General features: G+C 42.6%; 1 protein-coding gene across 1 annotated transcript; it reads right to left on the reverse strand.

The window, feature by feature from the left end:
• Positions 1-1,255: 1,255 nt before the first annotated feature.
• tinagl1 (tubulointerstitial nephritis antigen-like 1) lies at positions 1,256-22,290 on the reverse strand. The gene is made up of 12 exons (XM_041053559.1): positions 22,166-22,290; positions 18,568-18,878; positions 16,370-16,436; positions 11,642-11,734; positions 11,427-11,541; positions 9,021-9,147; positions 8,590-8,740; positions 8,288-8,474; positions 7,109-7,154; positions 6,000-6,123; positions 2,746-2,791; positions 1,256-2,509 (listed from the first exon to the last, which is right to left on the reverse strand). The coding sequence occupies exons 2-12, from the start codon at positions 18,869-18,871 to the stop codon at positions 2,342-2,344; spliced, it is 1,428 nt and encodes a 475-aa protein (XP_040909493.1). The 5' UTR covers positions 18,872-18,878; positions 22,166-22,290; the 3' UTR covers positions 1,256-2,341.
• Between the last annotated feature and the right edge of the window lie 1,769 nt (positions 22,291-24,059).

Genomic DNA, 24,059 nt, shown 5'->3' on the forward strand with positions numbered 1-24,059 from the left:
TCAGCACATAAATGTTGCTGTCGAGCAGGGAGGTCATGAAGTTATCTTGTATAAATTAAAGTTTGTTAAAGCCTTCTCAGCTTCACTGGACAAATTTCTGCAAACTTCTGCCAGTGAGGGCTACAACACAGTAACAAAAACCAATCTAGTAACTAGGTTTTGTCCACTGATCTTTTTCTCTCTTGTAAAAGAACTCTTGTCCAAAGATGAAAAGATAGATAGAAAAATCTTTTCCTCAGGCCAGAGACGTCAGTTTCACATTTTTTCTCAGTGTATTCTCATTTATTGTAAACCATTTTTATTGTAAACCTCATGTTGATGGAAAGCTCTTGATCCTTCCCTGCCTACACTTGTTTCAGAACTGAAAGCAAAGATTCAGTACATTTCATAAGAAATATGCAACAACCGCTAATCCATCCATAACCCCTCAACCACATTGCACATCGCGTGTCCATCCGGACAGTGCTCTTTGCTTTTATGTCTATCAACCTATCCATGCCTGAAGGAGAAAACACAAGGACCTTAAATATCACAAGACCTGACGGTGTCGAAATAAAAAAAGGCCTTTTGAAGTTACAGATGAAGCACATCAGGGTGTAATTTAAGGTAAGTGGTAACACTACACCATGATTTCCTTTTCAAGTGAGGCTGTGCTCGAAAAAGATCTGAAAATCCCTCAATCATTTGATATGAAGACATCACAAAGAGCTGTGAAACTGTAGCAAAGATAGGCACGTGACTGATAAGCTGGAAAATGAACACAATAAAAATAAAAAATGACATAACATAACATAAACAAGTGAAACAGCTTATCTGCAACCTGTGTGACTCCAACAGGTGTTTCAGCGTTAGTTAGAAGTGGCTTTACATGTTTATTACATATGAAATGCATCAATCTAAAGACAAATAGTGGAGCACAGACTGGATTTAGCAGCAGTATACCCCCCCCCCCCCCCCCCCCCCCCCCCCCCCCCGACTGTGATCAGGCAGTTACACCTACGTAGAAGCAGAAAAGCAACTGAGTGCTAAGTGTGTTATGAAAGTTACTACATACAGTACATCTTTAAAAAAAAAGCAGGAAAATAAAACTTAAACATAAAACTGCAACAAAAATAACATCTTTAGCTGAAATTGTAACAGTGTACAAAGAACAGAGCAAATTAAGACTACTATACACAAACTCTTTAGCAGTGGTCAAAAAAACTCTGTTTCTTTATCTTATCGATCTTTTTAACATCTAACGCATCTTAATGTGTTTCTTAAATGAGATGTCATCGTAAGGAATGGCAGTATGGATTTTACTTATATCTTTGTCATTCTTCATTGTTACTTTTTTTTCCATCTAGCTTGGCTGAAAATAATTTATTTCACCTGCAGCCAAGAACAGATAATACATGTTTATCTATTGATACTGTCATTCCCAGTATACACGTGTTATTACAAGGGCCAAGATTTAGTCTGTTTCATTGTTCACGTCACACTGCTTAAAAAAATTTGAAGGGTATTTGATTCTTTCTGATTGCTGGTCACGGCCAGTGGTGTTGTAAATTCTAAATCACCTCATGTCTCCAGTGTCAGATTCTAGGTTTTTACTGGAATGTGTGAGAAACTCTACTGCCTGCAGCTACTAACTCTACACAAGTGTGTCCTCTCTAAAACTGAGGGAATGAGCCTAACTGTGCCTGTGTATAGCTGACAGGTAAGTGTCAGTAAGGTCATCTATGATATAATATCATGTTACACAGTTAAGCTGGGTGTGCCTCTCTGAAAGGGTCTGATGTCTTATAATCTGGCTCTCAGATTTCCTCTTTTCCAAGCTGTCCCTGAAATTGGGTCCGTCTGGATAATAGATTTAAAGTTAGAGAAGACTAAAGCTTCAGGTTGACACATGAAAGCATAAAAAGATCAGATTGAGCTTCTCCTTCTGTCAACTTGACATGAACATGTTTCACCAGATATTACGCTGGGAAGTGTGGTCTTTGGAACAGTTGGTACCTGAGGTGCTTAATTGCAAGGCAACATAAAAGAACTTTAGCTTAGTTTTTCTTTGTTTTTGGTGCCATAAACCTTGAGTTACAGGAGAAATGGGAAAGGTCTCTTTAAAGGGTAAAGGTGCAGGAGAAGAGGGGCTGTATTGACCCCCAGAGTACAGTAAGAAGGTAAAATGAGAAGGTTCAGGGGTTCAGAAGTTGATTATGTGGCTGTCCCAGCCAGCTTGGTGGACAAGGGGAAAGCGGTGAAGCTCTCAGACTCTTGATGTGGTTCTCCTCTGAGGTACCACCTGACTATGGGTGGGTTAAAAATAAAGGTCTTGATGGGGTTATGAAGGTCTATTGTGTTTCTAAATGTGTCGGCGACGATGGTGGTGGTGATGGTTGTGCATGTCCTCCATCGTGATCCTGCCCCACACTCCAATCACAAATGCTTCAATCTCACACTCATTGTCCCCACGAGCGATGCGGAAGTAGCCGTTCTCTCCCCAGTTCTTTCCCCAGGAGTTGGCAGCAATCTGGAAAAGAAATTTATTACACAGATTTTAAAACACAGTTAAAGTGACAACAGGTAAGACTGGTTTTAATTTGAGAACATATACCTGGTTGTATTTATGCAGTTTAGGCAAAAAAACAGAACTTACAACTCTGAATAATAACAGGAAATTTGAAAGCATGATGCAGTATTGATGCACGTTCTTGTACATTTTGGACAAAAAAAGACGTGTGTATTTTTTTTAAACACTGAACTTACCCAGTATTTTCTTGGTGTCCCATCAAAGTTTCTCTCCTCTCCCCACCTGGTGCACAAAAGCAGAGGGGATGGTTACTAAATATACATGAGAGTGAAGAGCCAAACAACAGGAAAACATGATCGCCTCAAACAGAGACATGAGATAAACTGTGTCAGAGTTGCACAGATATTTTTAAAGTATGAATGGTTTCCAACAAACATGCTTTCTGATGTAAGCACTCAGGAATGTGTTCACTGGGATATATGTGGTATTATTATATAAGTAGCGTTTGAGAGGGAAAAGAAAAGAAATGTTTTGTCTTATTAACAACATCCTGAAAACAGAGTATTTATGGCTGGACACCGCCTAGTCACACTCCCACACCATTCCAATCGAAAGAACAAGGAATTCCCCTTTTCCTCTGCTATTTCCTTACTCTACACATGAAACAGGAAGGAGAGGGTAGGTTACAAGGAAGTGAACACCACCTCATTCCCACCAGTGTATGGACAGCAGACAACAAGCCTGATGAAAAAAAACACACAAATACACGTGTGAATCTGAACTTAGAGGCTTATCTTTAATCTTCTCCCTTGCCAGCAGCTTTGTTCTCAGGAAATCTTGGAATAGGCCCATAAATTGCCATCATGCCTTGCACTTTCGTCTTAGTTTAGCAGTTGCCAACTCTTTTGACGCCTGCCGTTTCTGCTTGTCATGATCAAAACGTTCTCCCGATGCCAATTCCCACCCTGTTTTTGCACTCCAAGCCTTTCACTTCCCAAGAGACTCACGGTTCCCAATCGCTTGTTATCTTTTATAAGGGAAAGGAATGCTGGGAAATAGAGTGGCTGGTCTCGGACTCTGCCAACTCGGTAGCCTGCCACCACAACACTGGCAGATAGCGCCAACCCTCTATCAGCAAGTGACTTTATTAGCCCAGTGCTTCCCTGACTGGAGTCTGACGTCACATTGACCAGGTGCAGACACATTAAAAACAGCTGTGTAAACAACAGATGCCAACTACAATCTGAAATAGACCAGAGAGATGGGATTTGTGTTTGTGCATAATGGCACATCCACACCTGTATATGTGTGTGTGTGTGGAGATCCCATATGCATGCCTGCCTGCCTGCATATTTATTGGTATGGACAGAGCCAGACAGAATCAGACCACTGCTGATCTCTTATCTGGCCTCCAATCAGCTCACTTGCTCAGTCGGGGACAATGATGGGCATACCGCTGTGCCCATGTGCCCCGCCCTTCCCCAACGCCCCTCAGCCCACCCCTGACCTCTTCTCCGGGGGACTGATCCCCCTCTCTCTGTCCGGTGCAGTCAGGATCAGCGGCCTAGACAATGCCCTTTCCACCACAGTGGACCTCAATGCTCTTTCCACAAACTTTCCCAGGCCCTGGGCTTAAAGGAACGCACCGCTATGGGATTTGGCCTGTGTAAACACACTGATGCTTGTGGCTGGCAGGTTGGAGCTCAAAACACTATGTCCACCCCCTCCTCTCTTCCCTCCATCCGTCCCGAAACCTGTGTCGCTGGTACATCCACATCCACTCTCACAGGCGAGAGGTGAGGAGTCACAGCGTCAGTAGAAGGAGCCAAAGAGCAGGAGGCATGCAGGAAAGCTGGGAATCCTCATCCCTCGGCATCATCTCACACCCTGCATACCTCCACAGTTTATTGAAAAACTGAGGATGAAGGGATGTAATTACAGTCCACAGAGTGTGAACCTCACATGAGCATCGTGAGCAAGCATCCACAGTTTTCCAGCAAGACGTTCAGAACAGTGTGTGCTCCTCTGGTATGTGATTTAGCAACCTAAATACAGGTTGGAAGATGAGGGCTTGGGTGTTTATCATACACATGCCTATACATGACATATGATGTCATTAAATTAAATGTTAGAAAAGATACATGGAAGACGCACACGCAAAAGGCAGCTGTAGTAAGGCTGAGAATCTCTTGTAAACGGGATGTATTTTGTTTTCATCTATGGCCAATCAGATAAAAGCAGAGAGATTGCTTTTACAAAAGAATTTTCTCTGCTTTTATCTGCTTTTATAAAAGCACAGAGACTGCTTTTATCACAGCAGTGAACCCCCCTGTCAGGGGGGGTTTTATAATTTCAGAAGCAGTTTTTCAAGTCAGAGACAAGCTCAGAGACGCTGAGCTACTGAAGTAGCAAAAAAAACAAACAAGAAAACAAAAAAAACACTCACAAGCACACGTTCCTTAGATCCCATAATAGACCCATTATGAAGTAGCTGCTTATTTTTCTTAATTTGGAAAGTGAGACTAGTGAGCAGCAAGGTATCATTGTCAGGACATACACGCTTCAAAACCAGCTGGATGACTGACAGAGAAGAGCCCTGTCATATATTTACAAGTAAAGAGGATGTTTATGAGTTTTCACAAGTCGGAACCTCTCCTGGCCTCTCGCTGCCCTCTACACAACACATAAAAAAACAGCAAACAACTACCTGTATGTCTGGGGATGCAGAGAGGAGGATAAAAGAGGAGGGGGGAGTGGTCAGTGGGTCAGACAGCCAAGTGAGGAGTGATAATGGAGACTCCACAGAGTGAGAAGAGATGCGGCATGAAAGTGAGGAAGACAAGGGGCAGTAAACAAGAGACAGAGGGTGGGGGCAGGTAATCCAGGTGTGTCAGCCGTCTGCCCACCTGCATATTTGTGGTCGTCGTAGTGACTAGATAGAAGAGGCCGGGGCAGACGGAGGAGTGGAGCCAAGGTGTGTCTCCAAGAGCAATAGACTGGGAGGGAAGCTTATCCACATGTACACTCTTGACAGTGTGCAAACACACATGCGAGTGAGGCTTTGAATCAAAACCAGTAGCAGCAGCTGCTCAATTAAAACCTGATTCATCCTTAATAAACAATTTTTCTGCTGAGACAGCGTCGGTCAAGCGTGTAGCAACAGTGAAACCAGACAGATGGAAGATTTGGATTGAGAGCAGAGGAAGGAAAATGTTTTTGTCCAGAGAATGTAAAGTTTGTGTAACATAGCACATGGTTTTCCTGTTGATAACTCAGACTGAAGCTTTCATCATCAAACACAAACACAAGAAAATCCCAGCACAATCTCAAAGCATTTAGCGTGTTTATGTTGAGTCTAATCAGGCTTGTGCAAAGAGCAAAACGTTTTCTGCGGGCCATGACATGATTAATAATCAGCTGGTTAACAAAACAGGACAATAAAGGCATGATGTTTAATATTTTGCACTGTTACTGAATATTGGGAACTTACCCAGTGATCCTGACTGAGTGTGTGCCATGTTTGCGGTATTGTGGAGATTTAGTGAAGCTGACATCACCGTGTTTGTAGATCCCATTCTTATACACAAAGAAGTCCTCATGGACTTCCATAATAGCTGCAAGAACAAACAGGCAAGGAGAATTAGTAGGTGGATATAACCTGTACATGCACACACGCACGCACACACACACGCACACACACACACAAACACAGTATAACTAACTTTATAAGGGCTGCTGAATCTATTATGGAATGAAGAGATACAAATCTTACTAAAACATTGATTAATCTGAAAGTAATTATCTAATTTTACCAAACAATTTCTACTTCCCCCCTGAGTCACACACACCCAGACATTAGGCAGGGCAGCTGTGTGTGTGTGTGTGTGTGTGTGTGTGCCAGTGTGAGCTGCATGGCTGAGCTCCATGTGACTTTCCTATTGCAGCTCTATTGGAATAACTGTCCAGATGTACAGCTCAGAAATTCCCTCTTTCGGAGATCCAACTGCTCTAAATCCAGTGCTCCCTGGATGAGAACACTACGTAGACCACCACTCTTATCAGCAACTCACAATGCACAAGTACACTCACTCTCACACACACCTCTATTTATTTGTGTGGAAGAGAGGGTCAAAGGCAAAAAGGAAACTTGACATGAAGCCGATTAGTCTTCCTGGACCGCTAAACAATAAAACAAGAAGCTGGCACAGGCTCATAGAGAATCACAGAGGACACACACACACGCACAACCTACACGTGACTCCTATTCAAGTGTACTTGACAATGGTCCAGATGGGCACCAGACAGCGAGGCATGCTAGTAAAAAAAGATCAGTTCATTCGCACTGACATGAAGGCCCATCATTTTTGACCAGGTCACTGAGGTCAAAGTTGGAACCCCGGGCAAAACCATCAGGTTGACAAGGTCAACCATGACATCATTTGTGCAATATACCCAACACGAGGCTTCAAGGTGAACGGTGGGATTTGTGTGTCCCTCGGGAGCAAAGTAACACTCACTTGGGAGCAAATGTTGACATTAAAATCTTATTTACATGTATGTTTAAGAAGAAAACACACACACAAAAAGGCATCAGCTTACCTTGCACAGGGCCATTATCCATAATCTCCTTCATAATCTCTTTTTCCTGAGAGAAAAGACAGAGGGAACGATTTATAGGCAGAGGAGAGAGAGACGGAGAGAGAGATCATTACATGTCAGTGAAATGGAGAGGATGAAAACAACCCCCTTGGATGTTAAAAGTCAGATAACAAGATTGAGTCCAGCAGGACCCTCTGGCCTTAATGCTTGGCTTATTGACTTCACAGGCCATCGGGAGACAGGAACAACAGGCCGTAATGATTTTGAAAAGCATTAGCTGTCATTTAGCACTGATGGATGCTGGCTGATAAAACCACATGTTGGCTGCAGTTCAGTGGTTGACTTTAAATTGGAGGAGATACATAAAGTTGGATGCAGAGACAGCTTCTGGAGACAGTTTAAGTGAATGTTGCACAATACTTTGTGCTAATAAAAAAGGCAGAGGTGCTTTCTCCATGGAGTTGATGAAAAGATTTTTTTTTCCTTTTTCCATTTTTCTTTAGATCATCTAGCTTTTTAACTTTGGAATGAACTTTACAAACTTTTATGTAAAATTATGCTTTTTAACATCATTAACCAAACAGAGCTGATACTGATCCTGTGTAGACAGAGTCGAGTAATTTGATATCAAAGGATAAACAATCTAATTCCAGATACACGTTAGAGTCTTGAAATTAAAATAGCAGATAATAATTATAGATGATGATGATATCAAAAGTGCAGTCTGTAAATCTGTATAATTCACTCACTGCCATGTTTATCCAATATATTTCAAGGCAAACTAATCTAACAAATAAGAATGATTACCTTACATTTCTGTATCAGCTTTCTCAACACTCAATCCAACTGCCTGCACTTTGAAGCTGGCAAACATGGTACAAACAACAGGTAGAAATACAACTTCGTGGCTTCGGCTGTGCTGTCGAGCACTTAATCCTGTACATTCCCATGTTCATTCACAAGGGAGTCAAGTATGCATGAAGACAGTGTGCAAAGACACAAAAAACACATGAGAGAGATTATGTCCACCGTAGCACAAGGAAGTTGTACAACGATCTCATTAAAGCTGCATGTTTACTGGAGATTTAAGAGCAGGTCGGGTGTTGAACTGATGTAGAATAGACGTACATGACTGCTTGATAGAACACCACTGAGCCTTTGTGTTTGTGTGGTGCTTACATTGGATGAGAGCCTGTATGGAGGTGTGGACTGGTAGATGTCGTTCTGGTAGTTGTGTGTGTTGGGGCAGCGCTGCGTAGCCTGCCTCTTCCCCCGGCCAATCGAGCGGCTTTGCATCATACAGCGGCCCACCTCCGCCGGTGTTTGCTGTGGGGGTCGGTATGGGTAACAGTCTTCTGTCACCACTCTGTGAGGGGAGAGGAGAGATGCACAAATGTGCAAGACGTTGTCATCAAATAATCACCACAACTTACATGCGAACAATAATGCTCCTTTTTGCTTGTTCAAAAGGAAGTGATTACCCTCTACGCCTAAGGTACCACCAGGCTCCATCGATGCGTCCACCAGCACAACCTCCCTGGTTCCGTGTGTCACAGGAAATAAGATTTTGCGGTGACAGCTGAGGAGTCATGTGACCCATGGACTGGATAGAGATTCTGTCTGAGGCCACAGCTGGTGAGAAGAATCAGAAATATTACAAACTTTGCAGGCCAAAAAAAAAAAAAAAAAAAAAAACCTTTGATCATGTGTAACATATTTATTTTATTTACTATTATGCAAAAAAACGTCTTCAAGAAGCTAAATTCCCAGCTCCTCCTTTTCTCTACATGGACATGAAAACACTTGACCACAGACAACATGCTCATGTCCATTTAGACAAAAAGAGAAATTCAGAATTAGAGTGTAGTGTCCAGGTATTTTCCTTATGCACTGAATTCTCTTTAGGACCTACCTGCAGTTGAGAAAGCCCAGGAGGCAGCACAGTTGCCCTGGTCCAGTGGTTCATGGATCTTCCCTGGCCACTTCTCTGCTGAGTTGAAGTAGAGTGGCAGATGGCCATTCTGAGGATCCATGTTCATCTGAGTGGGGGAAAGTTAGAGACAGTTAATACAGTCCTGCTTTGGTGTAAAAATTCAAGTCAAGTTCATTTCCTTAGAGCTTAATAGCTATTAAACTCTCACCGGACTGCCCATAATGAGAAAAAAATAATATTTCTCAGGAAAAACAATCTTTATTGTACCTGACAGGCCAACATGTCAAAAACAGATTTAAAGTAAAAGAGAGAAAACAGCAGTTACACCCGCCAATGTGGAGCTGCAGCGGTGGGGCTTTTTTGCCCACAACAGAACACAAACTAACAGCTGCAATTAAAGCCCTTGTGGACGGCTTTGTACGACAAGTTTGGATCACAGGCGGGTTACATAAGTCTGCTAATCAACCCTGCAGGAGAAGGGACCATTTGGCCCAGTGTCAATCTCTGAGGCCACAGAATAGACAGCAACCTTTGATCCCGGTCCTCTACATGAAACCATGAGGCCATTTGGTTACACCAGTGTAAAGTCCAGCTGAACTCCCAGGGAGGCCTCCATCTCTATTCAGAATATTAATATCACCGTGATAATAAATCCTAATTAGGATGATAAGTCTGTGATGGAGTGCAAATGTTCTCCTAATAGAGCGTATTCACTCGCAGGTGCTTCTCACATGCCAAACATGCTCAATCTATTAGTCTCCACTGGAGGTTGGATGGTCTCCTAATCTCCCAGTTATGCGTGATAACAGAGCACATGCTTCTGTACAACTTACTTCTCCTCTCGCTCGCTCGCAAAGAGCCTGTCTGCTTGAGCTGCATTCTTCTGATAAAATAGGCCACCTGATATACAACTCAGGAATGTGCTACTGGTCAGAGATTTGTAGTTGTGGAAGGTCAAAGTCCAAATATTCAGACACCTTAAGCCACTCACCTGAAGGCTGCAAGGATTAGGTGCCATGTGTGTTTGTGTGTAAGGATGGGTAACAAGTTAAGTTTCCAATTTTCCATCCCTTACACAGAAGTGTGCCGACAGACAGGAGTGAGATTTATGAATGGGCTACACGGCTCTGATCTGGTTCCTGGCACAGGTAGGGACACGCTGACAGCGGAAGAAGGAGGGGGAGTTGTGAGGCTTTTTTTAGGGGGGAGAACTCATGGAATGCCGGGAGAGGGGAACATGGGAGTGCGGATGGATGGATGTAGGGTGGAGGTGGGTGAGGTGCAGACTGAAGAGGAGGTTGCTCTTTATTCTCCAGGCAGCCACCATGCCCTCCAACTTCTCTGTCTCATGTTTTGGTTCCGTCTTATGTAATCTGTCTGGGTGAAATGTAAACAAAGACTACGCGGATCAGAGTAGGCCAAGGTTCCAGACGGAGACGCCATCACATAGGAACAAGCCACCATAATTAAGTGGAAAATGTTTTGACCAGTCATAATAGAACTTAAAACCCGCATATCGCAAATCCAAAACTCAGAGGAAGTATGAGGGAGCTTTTAAAGTAGTGAAAAGTCACTACACGATTGTAACAATTCATGTTTTCTCTGCATTTTCACCTGTCGCTGAAACTTCCTGCTTTCCTCCACCAACAACCTCCACCCCCAAACACACACACACACACACACCCAGTCCCCTCCACCTCACCCACATCCCTGGTTCGATGGGTACAGCACACACAGTATATTTCAATTAAGGTTTTAAATTAGCATGGTTTCAAACTTTGTCTTTAATTCAAGTAACAACCTAAAAGTTTCTAATGACACCACATTCATCAGCCTTTTGGGGAAAAGTAAATAAATGATGAAGAAGACATCTGAAAGGTTCACTCTTCCTGTAACAGTGCAGCTATAAAATACTTTGCCTCTTGAGTATGAAGCATCATACAGCTTCTGTGGGAACAACAAATGCATAATATGTAATGTATGTAAGTTCTTACTGAATATATTTGAAATGTTCTAAAAATTTTAAGGGGAAATCCAGGGTTTAATAGGTGTAAGAGGTTATAGCCACTAGCAACAAGTAAGGTGATATTCTTTCAAGCCCTGTGTGAATATTTTGTCCCCCTTTCTACCTTTTAAAAGCAAGGTCAGAGGTCAGAGGTGAGGTCAGAGGTCAGCAACAAAACAGTAACACTGGGGATGACAAGGATTTCATGGCTTGCTCAAGGGCACTTGAGCAAAAGAATATGAGTAGCAACACTGACGCTTGTTTCTGTGCCTTGGGGAATTTGACCACACACATATTCTCTTTGGACTGGTACTTTTGGTCACTTAGATCCTGTAAGCCCCCAAAACAATTGCCCTTCAAGGACGAAGACTGTCCTGTACCTGGATCTCATTCATGTTCATAATAGTCCTGGAGGGTCTCTGTGTGCCCAGGCGGTACCGGATGCCCTCGTCCAAAGTCATGCCGTAGAACTGACTGTAGTTAGCTGCCTTCCACCTAAAAACACAAAGGTGTTGAAAACACGAAGAACTTGTTTGTATCAAAAATGTGCCTTTAAGTGTGTGTGTTTGTCAATGCCCATGCTGGTTTTTTTTACCCATAGTTTCCTCTGTTGATGACATGGATCATGTCAGTCTCTATCAGACAGGCGTTCTGCTCACATTCCCATCGTCCCGAAGTCCCACAGGTACTACAGTGGAGAGACAGAAAGTAGGGACAAAGAGATGAGACTATTAAAAGGCATTAGCACCGTAACCACATGAAAATATCTTTAATTTCTATATTTATGCTAAAGCCAGTGATGCCAGAAGCTAAAATGGAAAGACCATCTTAGGCATAGACAAACATACAGAGGCTCAGTGGAATTCCCAAATAAGAAATTAACTGAGAGAAGAACGTCTGTGAAGAGAAGGAAAGGTTAAAGGGAACATTCAGCCTTTTACGGCTGCAGAATGCAGATGCATTTTCAGTCAAAGGGAATGAAGAAGTCAAGAAGTTGACAGAGGAGATAAGAGAGCAGGATATTAATGATGATGTTCAGATGTTTACTTTGGGGATGTTCAAAAATAGAGCGTCTGCACTGTGTACTTTCTGATGATTCACTATGCAGGCATGTGTTTGTGTGTGTGTGTGAGTGTGTGTGTGTGCATGTGTGTGTGTGTGCATGTGTGTGTGTGAGGTCAAGTAGTGGAAATGTATTAAGCACAAGTAAAAGTACTGTACTTGAGAACTGTATTGCAAAAAAACTGTAACAGACAGAAACTTGACTCAGACAGATGAGTCACTGTTGCTGATAGGAAACCATGCACATGACTACAGCTCACCTTCTGCTGATACATCAAGGTAAATGATTAAAAATGTTGCTCCACAAAATATATAGTTTCATTACATCCAACTACAACCATTTACAGAACACTGAACCCCTGATATTTCCTAAAAACAGCTGCAAAACTAACACAAAATGACCACTACACTAACACTGTTGCCTGTCCCGCATAAACTCTATATTATCTCACCAGGTTGGTGTAGAATTCAGAAAAATTACAGTGATAATACAGTGATTTATACATGACTTTTCTAAACCATGAAACTACTGGTGGTAATCTGTACAAAAAAGTTGCAGTGTTACTGGATTTTTGTGTCCATGGGTATTATGTGTCCATCTTTTAAATAAGGGTAAACAGCTCCAAGCTAGATTCTTTCATTCCTCTTGGGAAATTTATTGTTGTTTTCTTGGTTTCTTGATTGTGTGAGTGTAAATGTTTTTGTTCTCATGTCTCTCTTGCAAAAAAAGAACTTGATCTCAATAAAACCTGATGATTAAATAAAGTTGCTAACCCTATAAACTGACTATAAATTATATAAATTACTGTGTGGAAAAGCCACGAGGCCAGCGGCGGATTTGGGAATACTGTAAGGACTGTGAGTTAGAGAGAAAGAATGAGGCATGTATAGACTATCATCCATAAAGTCTACTGTACATTAGACATCATGTTTACAGAGTAGAGACCTTTCCAAGAGGATCGTTAAACACACACAGAGAAACACTGATGAAGAGGTCAAATTCCCCTTTAGTCACACTGAATCCTGTATATGTATCACTTCTCACACTGCACTCCTCCCTGCGGCATCCCTGAGCCACATGTGCAAATACAATGCTCAAGCAACACACCCACAGATAAATATACACACACACCTGTAGAGTTCAGACCTGTGACTGTCTGCCCAGCGTCTCACTGTGGACTGTCTGATGGCTTTGATTAGAGGAAAGAGACAATGACCTTTCACCACTCTGTCCCCGTTCAGCAGCAGGAACACAGGCAGGCAGCTCAGTGCCAGTGGGTCAAAAACAGCAATAAATTCACACAGTAATAGCACTGGACACACACACACACACACACACAGGGACAGGCATAATGACAGACTTATGGAGATGAGGGGAAAAGAGTGTGTCTTGGAATGAAATATAAGGTCTGTGAGGGCAGTGGGAGGCCATATTTTACATTCCCCGTCACACTCCCTATTAGACGCAGACACCCTCTTTACCTACATACCTGGATGACATGAGGTATATCGTCTCACTGATCCTGCCAGATCAGTGGGAACAGAGCCATGTTTGTGTGCATTCAGATATGACGTATCTACACATCTCAGAAACTATACAAAGACGTAAAAAAAAAAAAAAAGAAAAGCTCCAGCTGGCATTGGCTGCTGTCCAATCTGAAGTACAGTACATGGAGACAGATCTGAGCCGCTGCCAAATCAAAGCAGAGATCATTGCTCCCGTGTGAGAGTGCTGCTGCAAGCAGGAGGCGCCACATTTAAGATATTTTGGAGGAGATAAAGTGTTATCAGGATTCCAACAGCTCAGGGAGGAAAAGGCCTCAGCTGGAGATCCCATTAACACAACAAAAGACTGGCACACTTATCATTGTACATCTTCACACACACATGCACACCACTATAAATAAAAGCATTGCTCTAATACCTCATGCTCAGTCTGACTGTGCAGTGTTTCTGTCTAGTGCTGACACAATCTGCCCAGGAGTTATCTCAAGCTATAACCATACCGTAGAGATAGATAAAGTTTATATTAATTGTGACACTGATGTCAAAGCATTTACATTTGTTTAATGTTTTCGAGATATTTGCTTAGTTAAAATAAGTGAAGACACAAGCAAGTGGCTCCACCACTGCTAACGAGAGGCTTTGGAGGGAAGAGAGGGAGAGCTGTCTGTCAACTCAAAGCGGAAGTCCCGTCCTCCTCCTCCTCCTCCAGCCCTATTTCTAAGAGAGCTGGGAGGACACACATCTGGGAAATTAATAAGTGAAGAGAGCAGGAGCAGGAAAAGGGAGTGTGTTTGTCCCAGAGTGCCAAAGTTGTGGTGCAATTTTTCAAGCGTCCATGTGTATTGCCTTAACAAGCACGTGTGAGAGCGTATGCGCATAACGCTCTCTCTTTGTTTGGTAGTGAAAGGGGGAGTTGGCACATAAATGGTGTTTTCTAGTGACCTGGAACACTGGAGGTTATTTTTAACCACGCAACCTCAACAAGCCTTTACTCAAGAAAAAATGTTAGAACCGCCATTTATCAACTAGCATCCTCGCCTATCTACGCACCCATCACACCCTGTGGGTCAAACTTAAGTGAGCTGCCTTGATAAGAGCCATACTTCAGGCCGATCACACTGACACAGGGGCTACCGGAGTTTAACAGCTGGGAGGCTTAAAGTAGATGATGTGGAGATCAGTGGGGTCAGCCTAGTTTGGATAGGACATGTCATGACAAACCACACAGTGAAAGCCACAGTGAGTTCATTTTTGTGCCAAACTAAATATACTGATGTACAAATGGACGTTAAATCAACATTTGTGTGCATGTTCACACACGTATACGTGCACAGGGTCTCTGAGGAACATCAAATGACACAGATGTGAGAAACCACAGTGGAGAACAGGTAAGGAATTCAATTTCCCTTCTCCCTGCCTTCATTCACATAACCTCCTCCATCTCGTCCCTCAAGTCTCTCAAGGACTGTGTTCTGTCTCCTTGACTGTCGCCCATATCATTTAGAAAAATGACAACAGCTACACAGACTCTGCTGCCATGAGGATGTAGAAGGCCATGGAGATAAAAGTCACTCTGTTGTCACTGAGAGTTCATCTAAAATACTGTTATTAGGACCTCTTAACTTCATGCCAAGGTCATGAAGCGAATAACCACTTGTGAAATATCCATCAGTATCACAGTAACCCTGTCTAAGAGATTTGATCAAGAAGAAAATGAGAATACTTAAGCTCTATTTTAAAAGGATGGGAGCTGATGGGAGTATCATTAGTTTAGCAGGTTTCTGGTCACAAACTAAAGCACTGGACAAATTGAAAATTTGACTCGTGGTGGTGCTGGATGAAAGGTCTAGACATGTTGCAAGCCTGACTGCTCTGCAAAGAACTCTGTCTCGGTATGTGTAGACATAAAAATACTTTTCTTGAACAAACATTTAACAATAACAAAAGCAAATTTCCTCAGCTTTCCATTGTTTATTATTATCAGTGGAGAGATTATGAACATTTCAAAAGTTAACAAAAACATTGTGTGTCAGGCCTACACCCCCCCGTTTCCCTGCATTTAAGTGCTATATATTAACGATGGCTCTGGTCTATTCAAGTGTCCCACTGAGCCATCACAGTTTGACAGTGAGCCAATATGCACAATGTCAGGGCCTTGAAACTGAAGCAGCTCAATTCAGGAGAATTCATGTTTACACCCGTGCTTTTTCCTGCTTTGACATATCAAAATAAAAGGCTTTCTATAAGCAAAGAGTTAGGATATAGAAGGTAGAGTAGTGTCAGTGTGTGTGTGGTATGAAGAGCATGTGATCAAGTGTGAGATTTCCACCCAAAATATGAATATAAAAACTGGATATTGCACCATAAAGTCAGCAGTGGCTTTATCATTAGAAACATATGTTGTGCACACACATAATGTGCAAAAACCACACAACCTGATTTTAAATTCCACTACGGATCCCAGAGGTTTTAAGAACACCAAGTACTGTTTGTCACCATGAAATGCAGAGAAATGTGATGCAAAACATGCTTACAATTTTCTTCATTTGTTGTGATGGTGCATCCATAAGAAACATGGCATCTTGAAGTGTTACAACAAGTAAGTACAGAACATATATAGACGAAACAGTCAAAAGGTGAGGGAAATTGTTTTTTTTTTCAAACTTTAAGCTACTTAAGGGAACATTAGAGAGAAAGCCCAGGATTTAAGACACTGAAAGAGAAACATGCAGGAAGAAAGAGGGGGTTTACATACCATAAATTGCAGTTCTCTTTGTATGTTTGCCCTGTGAAGAACCTGTTCCCATTTCTTTCGCAGATGCCTGAGAGGAGACAAAGAGGAGCGACTTAATATATATGGGTTTGATGTGACTAAACAACAAAGATCCAACCACTAATCTCACACGAAGCCATCCGCAGCCTTAAATACAGAGACACAAATGAGACAGAGAGGCAGACCTACATATACAGCACTCACACTTCATATAATACAAACACACTGGCCATAGTACTTCGCTTGCAACCACAATGAAACGTGTTAACAGTAACTCCTTCGGTGTGCGTGCAGCATGTGTGGGTCTGTGTACGAGTGTACACACAGACTATGTGAGGTCTAAGGAGCTCTGAGCTCCAGTAATCCAGTGTAGGAATGTGGTGTTAGCTTCTTTCCTGGCTTCCCAGGCTTTCCAGGCCCTCGTCATGCTTTAACCAGCTTACTCTCAACTTCGCCACCACTAGTGAGACTGAGGGAAGGGGCCACAAAAGTACATTACGATCATAATTAAGCACCAAAAAATGTACTGGCATTTGCGAGCTGCCATGGGGAGGCTAAATCCACTCTGCATTATCACAAACCACAAACACTATCCAGGAGTGACACAGCACTAGCATTCCTTTGGAATGAATTTGACCTGTTACACTTTAAGTTTCAAGTTCAGTTGTGAAAACTATACTGACTTGGTGACAGACTCAGACTGAGGTTTATCTACAAGCTGATTTACAGTGTGAGCGGGCTTCCTAGCCTCTGGTGTGAGGCCCCTGAGCTGATTTATGACTGAGGCCCTCTGATACCCATCTTCCCCCTCACAGCTGTCTCATCCAGTCTATTAAAACTCAGTTACAGCAGAGCTGCAGAGTGGGACAAGTCACACATTAACAGAGAATGATTTTAAATATGGGGCACTGGCTGCTAAACTGACAGTATGTGATTTCATGAAATGGGCAGTTGTGGCATGTTTAATTGAGTATGATGTCTACAATTTTTACCATATCTAACTCTAACAGATGGTGAATATTTGAAAATTATATAGTGACCTTGACAACATAATGAGCAAAGTCCGGCTGAATAAAGAGTTAAAGACTACAACAATCTGCGACTGGAGGGCAGCGATAAGAGAAAGGACCTATTGTAAAAATCTGTCACCTCCTTCCTTTTGAAGTGCCACAGCTTCTCTAGCATGTGTGGGGGTGTGCACGCTCTTAAACATGCATTAGTGTGCGTGTCCCACCTTGTGATCCACCTACCTTGTTGTCCAGGGAACACATACCTGCACCGAACCCCCTCCCCAACTCCTCCCGTCCCGCACCGGTTGTCATCTCCTCCCTCCCTCACGCATTGCCCACATTCTTTCTCCTGACCTCCATTCATCCTTCCATCCACCCTTCCTCCCTCCCTCTGTCTGGGTTAATAAGAAGCCTACTGTTCCCTGCTCTGTTCTCAGGTAGGCCTCTGATGCCACTGGCACATTTTACACCTCTGCACTGAGGGAACTATAAATGTGGGGGGGGGGGGGGGGGGGGGGGGGCAGATAACAGACCATTTAAATAGTTGGAGAAAACGAGCCAAAATTGTTAACTCATCTACTTAATGACTTTACATTAAATTACTGGGGGGAGGGTCAGAAATAGGAAGTGTAATTTTTATCTTTGCTGAAGAGGTGATAGGGTAACTTTTTTGGGGGAGAGCAGCAGAGGGTTTCTCGTTTTTTCCCTCCATATTTATATTTTATTTCAACTTTCCATTATGAGATTCATTGTACATAAAAGACAAAATAGTTACATGAAAAGGATGGTTTTCATATGAAGCATGGATCATCAAAGTGTGTTCTTCTTTGTCTAAAGAACAGTAGTCCTGTCGCTGGATTTATTTTATCTATTTATTTATTTATTTATTTAGTCAGAATGAAACTGATAGGTATTAGAAACAATGGGCCTGTTTTGAGAAGCACAATACACATGAAGCTAGTGCTCACTGATTGCCATCGCTATAATAGCGTGTGTAATTGTTTCCCTGATCTCAAACGTGTTTCTTTCTTGTGAGTCTGCTTTGCATCGGCGGGGGTTTTCCGACTGAGTTTAACTAATTTCAACAGGCCCCCTACCCCCTCCCTCTCGCACACACACACTTGCAAAATTCACCGGTGCGCACACAAACATTTGTGCACCAATACTTACCGATGAAAGGCGGCTCCACGCCTAAACAGTGACTCCAGAAGTCCGGGCAGCAGTCAGACACTGTGCGGTTGCAGAACAGATCACAGTAGCAGATGGTGTCCAGGTAGGGCACCGTGCATAGGTCGTCTCTGCCCGGGCAGCAGCCTCCTCTCCTCTGGCAGTACGAGCCAAACGGGTCCCTGATGCCACCAACATGGAGGGGACTAGCAAGCTCCCTCTTGGTTCTCCTGGACAGGATTCTTTCCGCGGTACCCTCTCCCACCACCAGGAGCAGCACCGACACAATCAACAGGATGAGCTTCATGGTAAATCTGTGAAGGACAGAGGACAGGGGTTTAGATTAGGGTCATTCTATTCAAGTATGTTGTTTTGAATAATGCTTCTTAAAGAAGTTATATGACTGAGTGGAGCAATATTTGTGAAAATTGGCCTATTTTTCCCAAGAAGACACACTTCAAATGCTTCACACTTCACAGGAAAAGAGGTGAAGAGGTTCCACTGTGAGCAGGATAATTGGGGTGTGACTGCTGCCAACACACCATCCACCTCCCGCAGTGTAATTCACATACACACTGATGCACACACACACACACACACACACACACACACACACACACACACACACACACACACACACACACACACACACACACAAAGATAAGTTTAAACAAAGCTGGCAGCAAATGGTCCAAATACAGACCCACATGATCCTAGGAAATCATCTGCTTACTTTTTCAAACTTTTCCTTCCAAGCCGCCAAGACAAACAGCAGCTAAGTATGAAAATGCACTCAGCAGGAAAGCGATGGAAAAAAATGCACTAGTTCTCAAGAAAGGCAAGTTCTGCTGCTTGCTTTTTTATATTTTTTTTTTATTTTTTGCCCCTATATTTCCTCTTCAAATCTGCTGGCATTTAGTCCCTGTTGGAGTGTATTTATTTTTATTCACACAGCACCGACTGCATTGCAGTGGCATCAAAAATTGCCCTGTAATTAAATAATGTACTTTATCTGAGGGAGGCCTGCCAGCATAGTTAACCAGTCATAGCGAGGGGACATAATCATCTAAGATTAGGATGCTATCTCAGTTACGGAAATAATGTAATGTCCTGCTGTCAAAGCTAATCTGTCACACAGAAATTGTCTGGCTGAACTGAATACAGTCCATGTGCAGTATTAGTGGACTTCAGAGACAATAATGTTTGTGTAAATACCATGTTGGGTCAACCAGAGGGAAACAGTATGCACGTAGTAAAACCCTGTTTAACACACTGTGATCATACTTGTGCTCAAACTGCAGACAATCTCACAACAAGTAGTTTTGCACAAGTTATCCTCCAGAATGTGGATACGCTTGTGTAACACCTTCAATAACCAGGCTCAGCTTGGTGAGTGTGTATGAAAGAGCATCACAACGCTCACTTGACAAAGGTCAAACAATAATCTATATGTATGGTTGTTTGTGCAAGTGTCTCTGTCTCAGGATGCTAAATGGGTGAGTCTATGTGGGGGCCGCACAAAGACAAGGGGTTGGTCCGCTGCTTACATAAGTAGCATCATTAATTATCCAATCAGATCCCAGAACACAATGGACACTCCGCACATAAAGCGGGGCTCCGGAAAAGATCTTTGCTGCGCTGTTTTCTGCATGACTGCGCCTTTAGTTGAAACACACACTCATCCCCCCCCCCCACACACACACACACACAGACACACATGAGCATATGGCAGCATGGGATGGGCAGGTCTCCTCCTTTACACAAGTGTTTTGTTGTGGCAGGACTCTGTGCAGCAGTGCAATAAAACACCCACCAGTCTGCTCAACGAGCTCCTGTGACCTTCAGGTCAAACTGTCAGTGTTAAAAAAAACAAGTGATGACGGTACCTCATCAGTAGCTTCCTAATACACAGCAACATCACTGTTATTCTACCAATAGCTTCAATATAAAAACACGTTTGGCTGTGTTTGGCACAGTTCTCAGCTAAAGCGAGACAATATTGATTATTTTAGCTGATGAGTCCACATCTAAATCAAACTATTCTGTAGAACTCAACATTTAAAACATATCAACAGAATCCGCTAAATGAGGAACAGCACCTGATTCTGATCAATAGAGATTACAGATTTCAATACATTATAACACTTGATGTCTCAGCTCATTTTAGTCCTATGAAACAAAGGTTTTACAGAGTGTCACTGAAGCTGCCATATGGCCCATCAGTGCTCCAGACAGCTGTAGCCAAGCTACTGATCCCACGCTGCAACCACAGGACAGATGAACCCTTAGCATGGGAAACCCACACACACACACGCACACACACGCACCACACACACACACACACACACACACACACACACACACACACACACACACACACACACACACACACACACACACACACACACACACACACACACACACACACATAATGTACATACACATCACACAGTAGCAGTTGAACTGCAGAGTCACTGTCACAGCTGGATTTCACTTAGAGCTTCAGGACCATGATCACAACTTCAATTTGCTTGGTTTCTTGCACCACTTCTCTGGGTCAGTTTAAGGGTCAGTTCACCTCTACTGGTGTCTAGCCATTCAGTTAGTTTTGTGCTTTGTTTCCAGATTTTGAGATATCTGAGATTCAATTCAAATGCAGCAAAGACCTTACTAGACAATTGTCTCTGTGAAAGGAGATATCAGCATGTTGAAATTCTTAGTTTTCACTGCTGTTGGGAACTGAATTTTTTTTTTTTTCACCTCACTGTTATATTGGGGTGGAGCCAGAAATATCAGAGACTGTCTCAAAAACTAGACAAATGAAAACCAAAACTACCTGCATGGGTAAGTGAAAACCTGTGTTGTAATTTGGGTGAATTTAACCTTTAACTTGCCTCGCCTACATATGTAGTCTTCCACTTTCCTTCACATGGTTGACCTTTGAGATATAACTGCACCACCCACCAGATGATTCAGGCATCTTGGCTCAGTATATCTGTATAAAAGCCCTTTCAGCTCCATTTGCCTGTGTGGCATAGTCCTTGACTATTATCTGTCCAGCTATGTTTTTGAAACACCCACCAAGTCAAGGCAGTGGACAACATTTACGATAGCATACAGGTGTCTAATAAGGCCTGAACCACAGCAGGTGAGTGAAGGGATTACTGGTCATGAAGTATTATTAGTCTCATTGTGAATTACACAAGAGAAGCGGCCACACACTTGTTGGACTCAGTAACCTCCTGAAAAAATAAAACACAGCAGTCTCCCACTCATATTCATGGATCTATTAATAACATTTTGAATGTTGTGTACTACAATCCCACACCCAGAAGGTAAATATGTTGCAACAATAACGACTTGACTAACCTAAGTTCTGCAGCATTGGCTCAATAAAGATAAGTAGTTATGCAGAGAAAGAGAATGGAGGAAAGAAAGAGAAGATCAGCAGACATAAAATAAAACAGTATAAAAGTTTCCTCTAATTCAGAAACATGTTTAAAGTAACATGAGAATATTGAACATGCGAAGTTCAGTTTGCACCTGCTTCAAAATCTGGTACAAAGGAGAGCTGCTGTCAACAAGCCAAAAGTTTCTTTACCTTGAGCTGAGAGAGAAATCTGACTTTTGTAATCCGATAGAAGCTCTGCTGGTGCGTTGCTCAGGACGTCATTCACAGGTAGAATGAGTTTAGGTAAAAAGTTGGCCTCCCTCACAGCCTCTTTCACAGGATCTGCTCTCTCAGACTCTGTCTTCTCTATATACAGGCAGTCAGTGACGACTAACCACTCCCCCCTGAGGCCCCCCCTCTCCACACCCCCCCAACTCTCTGCCCTGTCCCTTGCTTCACTGCCTGTTCCTCCAATCTCTCTCTCTCTCTCTCTCTCTCTCTCTCTCACACACTCTTTTCCCTGTGACTCCCACAGCTCACCTATCTCTTCTTGCCTTTTCTCTCTCTATCAGCCTGAACCACCAATCTGAGAGTTACATGCTTTGCAGAGGGGAGGTGAGGAACATCTACATTTGCTCTGCTGCTCCTAATGCTATTTCCTTTCCACTGTCACTTTCACTAACAGCAGCCCCCCCCCCCCCCCCCCCCCCCCCACACACACACACAGTGGAAGACACAGTGGTTAATTCTACTGACCTCCTGCTCACCATCTAGTGGTCATGGGTGGCACCCTCACCTCAGCAAGCCAGGAAATTATCTGATAGCCTGTGGAAGACCTCCTAGCTTCTAGAAATGTACAAAGTAGCCTCTGGAGGTGAGGTTTAGGAACATGTTTTATAGAGGCCAAATACCCTGAATGTACAAAGTGTTGCAGCTGTTTTCTTTCTATGTGAACCACATGTCAGTCTCATGTCGGTTCTCTTGAATCTGCTTGTCTGACACATCTTCCTTTACAACCTGAATAGATTTAGTTCAGGAATTTTTTTTTACCTAGATTTAAAGATTTTCATAATTTATCCATGAATCAAGTAATTACTGTATATGTGAATCACTCCAAAGACCTAATTTTAAGATAAAATATACAAACTATCAGAAATGTATTGCTCAAAATGTGTATGATTTGTTTTTGTTTTCTTTTTTGGGGGGGGGGGGGGGGTTGTTTTTTTTTTTTGGATAACAATGCTCAATAGGTGTTTAGAAGACTGACATGGTGGTCCTGAAAGACACAGCTGTCCCATGGACCCTCCCTTTGGGTCAATCAATAAGCTAAAGGCTGAATCAATAACTGTAACACAGCAGGGTGTTAGACGGGAAAGAGAGGGAGGGCAGGGCTCCCTTGAAAATCTTCCCAGGACAAAAGAGAACACTGACCACACAAAAGGTACTTAAATGTCAATGTGTTGAATTTGTTGAGCTTAAATAGCACTTGTCGAACATTTAAATAAAATTTCCAGCAGGTCTCTTTAATTTGCTTATGCATTGATTGGCATAAGCTGAATAAAAGTGTCAATCAAACATTGTCAAATATTCACTCAAACACAAGAGCCACCAAAATCCACAGTAAAGTAATATATACTTTATATTTCCTGCAGCATTTTGAAGTAGGAAGTCCAACTAGAAAAATACCACAGGGCAGACTTAAGAGTCCCTTATGCAATAACTATCTTCAAAACCGGATTCTGATGCTAAATCGGTGATTGATATCGTCCTTTAAAGCCTGATTCAGGCATCCCTAGACAACCTGAATCCTTCGTCTGCAAGATTCAAAATAATGTCTCTGACTTACAGGACAAAAATGAAAAGCTCTCAAACAGTTTCTGTCATTAATGTGAGCAGAGATGAGATGGTTCTGAGGAGCATGTTCGCTTTTCATACAACACTATAATTATGGCTTTAACACTTCTTACACAATCTCATACCTCCCGAAGAAAGGTGCTCTAAGCTATGTTTACAGTGTTTTATTGTCACCACCCACCATCATTATTATACCTTTTACTGTACACGTTGTTTACCTTCCACTGAAGATTGACTCAGTTGTACTAAC

Source organism: Toxotes jaculatrix, chromosome 13 (assembly GCF_017976425.1).
Source record: "Toxotes jaculatrix isolate fToxJac2 chromosome 13, fToxJac2.pri, whole genome shotgun sequence".
NCBI lineage: Eukaryota > Metazoa > Chordata > Actinopteri > Toxotidae > Toxotes > Toxotes jaculatrix.